General features: G+C 40.6%; 1 protein-coding gene across 1 annotated transcript in view; it reads left to right on the top strand.

The window, feature by feature from the left end:
• The first annotated feature begins 1,429 nt into the window (after positions 1–1,429).
• LOC107728700 (ubiquitin carboxyl-terminal hydrolase 43-like) overlaps positions 1,430–3,448 on the top strand; it is a 96,490-nt gene continuing 94,471 nt past the window's right edge. Inside the window, exon 1 of the mRNA XM_016538984.1 lies at positions 1,430–2,283. Within this exon, the coding sequence (XP_016394470.1) occupies positions 1,705–2,283 (579 nt within the window). The 5' untranslated portion in view covers positions 1,430–1,704. The remainder of the gene's footprint in view (positions 2,284–3,448) is intronic.

The raw sequence follows: 3,448 nt of genomic DNA, 5'->3' as shown, positions 1-3,448 counted from the left end.
GACAGACAGACAGACAGATAGATAGATAGATAGATAGATAGATAGATATTGACAGACAGACAGACAGACAGACAGACGACATATATACAGCTAGATAGAAAGATAGATAGACAGAAAGACAGACGACAGATATAGATAGATAGATAGATAGATAGATAACAAATATAGATAGATAGACAGACAGACAGCCTACAGATAGATAGATAGATTTCTATATCACAATGATGTTGTAATGTGTTTTTTTTTTTTTTGTCAGACCACTATAGTACAGTAATAAAAAATGTAGAGAACCATGACGCTGCTCTGCAAACCAGACTAGACAGAATTACTCTGGTAAATTAAAACCAGACTTATAACTTCTCTTCTCATTTTCCAGTCCACATGCAAACAGTCTGGTTAGTGGTTATGTCGTGCTTTTCTGCATTGTTCTGTGTCTTTGATCACATAGAAGCAACTAAAAGAAAGGAAGGAAGCAAGTAAATGTACCTCCGAAGATAAAAATATCTTTGAATATGCTCTTTTGCGAAGGGATGGCACACTGAAAGAGATAGCTGCCAACCTAGAGACATTTATCCACACAAAAAGTCTTTAAGCTCTGCATGTTCAGTACTTTGAACTCATTTTGCATATAAGATCTCAGTAGAATAAAGCGCAAAGTACCGGAAATCTAAAAATAAGATAATTTTGGCCATTATCCTAGACATTCATCTCCTCTGATTGTTCAAATGTAAAGAGGACAGAATGAGTTTAAAACCACATCAGCGGTTTGGCAGTTTGAATGCTGGAGAAATGGGAAAACTGTAGGTGGTCTGGTTTTGTGACAAAATACTGTCTCTGTGGCAGTGAAGAGATAACCGGGGAAACAGCATTGATGTGAAATCTGCTCTGACTGAGTGTCTGTTCTCTGTCCACAAGAAGTGATGATAAACCAGTGAAGGTGTGGGGTTCCTCAAAGGCCAGCTAAAGACATATGGTAACAGGACACAGTGCCAACATCATGGAGGTGATGGATAGATAGATAGATAGATAGATAGATAGATAGATAGATATAGATATTTAAACATGGCTTTCAATAATGATAAAGCAATGCTATAGTTTTGATAGCATGACAAGTAATATGCATCACTTTATCATAGAAATAAAATAAAACGTTTTGGTTTGTCAAAAATTAGATTTCAGATATTCGACATTTATGAGTTAGTGGCGCAATATTACAATTTGCTTTAAAGCAAGACAATACTCGACTGATTGCGTCCCGGAAATTAACTGCTGACAGAGACACTGTACACAGAGTACACAAAGTGCTTTAAAAATCCTTTAAAAAGCTGAAATTCCTTTAAAATAGTCGAGCCCCTCTAAGTCACTGTATCATTTGTACGCTGGCTTGCCGTACTGACAGCTCTGCCTGTCAATCATTCCATCGCTCGCATGAAGTTCCAGGAGCGCTCGCGCTGACCGCCGTTTAAGGAGAAATGTCAATCATTCAGTCGTTCGTTCCTAACCGCCTGCCGCTATGACGTCACATGAGTGAGTGCTGCTGACCGCGCGCTACCTGTCAATCATTCCTTCACGGCGAGCGTAAGATGCGTGAGAAACCGCTACTGTCCGTCCGCAATGCTTGATACCGACGCAGCATCAGGTGAGGATAATAACACACTGTGGGCTTGAACGGTTTAGTAATCCAGAGGGAAATAAGCAAGAAATATGGATAAACGCGACAAGAAAGCGAAAAAGGACTCTACGAAACGCACAGGGAAGCTGTTCCGGAGGAAATCGTTTAAACCCGTGGAAAGTTTGGTGAATAAGATCTTGAAAAGTTTGGGGAGCTTGGCTAGCGGCGGAGAAACAACCGAGCGGTCGGACGCTGAGGATGATGATGGTGGGTTTGGAAAAAGCGCACCTTGCGCTGGAAACCCGGGACATGTGAAACAAGAGGACAGCAGCCAGGTGAGGAAAAGTTCATCGCTTCCCTGCCGTTCCTCCGCGAAAGAGCGACTGTTCTCGCTGTACGGGGATAAAACGCCAGGCGTGCTGGGTCTGAAGAACCACGGGAACACCTGCTTCATGAACGCCGTCGTGCAGTGCTTGAGCAACACGGACCTGCTCGCTGAATACCTGTGTTTGGAGCGATATAAACTGGACCTGTGTCACAGGGCAATGAACGGATTTATAAAGAATGAGAACGGTCAGCAGGAGAAAGGAGAGGTTACGGAACGGCTCGCGTCTTTGGTCCGAGCGCTCTGGACTTTTCAATACACTCCTCAACTCTCGGCTGAGTTTAAGGTAAGTTAGACTCAAGTAAATGATAACTTTAATATTTTGTCACTGACGCTTTTATCCACTTCTTGCAGGTATATGAACATCTAGGCATGCCGTAAAGGTTCCTCAAATATAATATTTTAAGGAACGTCAATATACATGTCAGGCTGCTCAAATGCTCTTAACGTTATTATGGGGTTGAGAGAGGAACCTATGAGTGTCCATAAAGTTCTTACAGGATCTTGTGGGTTCCAAAAGGTTTTACAGCCTGATACATTAGAAGAACTACTAAAGGTTTTCAAAGAGCATGCAAAATCCTTTATAATTATTATGCATGCATTTTTATGACAAAAGTACTGTATTTATTGAGAATATGTTAAAAAGTAACACCATGCCAGATAGACTATTAAAATGAAGTGTGATTAAAATGGTGAAAAACTTGGAGATGGTGACTTTACAGCACCTAAAATACACATATTCCCTTATATTTTGATTTATTTTAATTTAAAATCTTGATGTTGACAAAAAAAAAAAACCTCATGGACATGTGTGGTGTCAGCTTTAAATATAACTTAAAATCAGCTCATGGAGCTTTCTCTGACCAGTTTGTTCAGTATGTGAGCAATGCTTTCCTACAGGATGATCTCTTCTGAGCAAAAAAAATAAAAAATAGATCAGGATGAGAAACTTTCCACAGATAACGTTATCACCAGAGTAAACTTAAAAACTAGTGCACTCTCAGATAAGACGTCACCTCACTGGATACTGACCACAAAGATGAGTACGATCTGGAACGCAGGTCTTATGTAACACTTTGCTTTCTCAGAAATCTACTACTAGCATTATACATTTACTAGTGAAATGATGACTAAAGAGCTTGCTGCTACAGTCTTTAAAAGCAGAATATGTAATTTTCGCCGCTAGAGGGCGCTGGATGAGCTAATGATTTATTAACGTAGTAGAATGAAGCAGGGTGAGGCTGAAAGCCGTCGAAGTGAAACGAGGCCGCTGAACGAGCTTGACACACGGCTCGAAAGCAGTGGAGCTTTTATAATGCCACAGTCGACCGCTTCCGCTCCTTCCGGTTTGTGCGTATGTGGGGAAAAAAAGCAGTGCTGTTTTATCATACTAGATACATTTGAAAGTTCTGTTATAATGCTACTCTGTACGGTCTTCACCGGTCTATTAA

This window comes from Sinocyclocheilus rhinocerous, unplaced genomic scaffold (genome assembly GCF_001515625.1).
Source record: "Sinocyclocheilus rhinocerous isolate Xijiao unplaced genomic scaffold, SAMN03320098_v1.1 scaffold463, whole genome shotgun sequence".
NCBI lineage: Eukaryota > Metazoa > Chordata > Actinopteri > Cypriniformes > Cyprinidae > Sinocyclocheilus > Sinocyclocheilus rhinocerous.
Note: the sequence above shows the minus strand (reverse complement) of the source record. Positions and strands in the feature narration are given on the sequence as shown.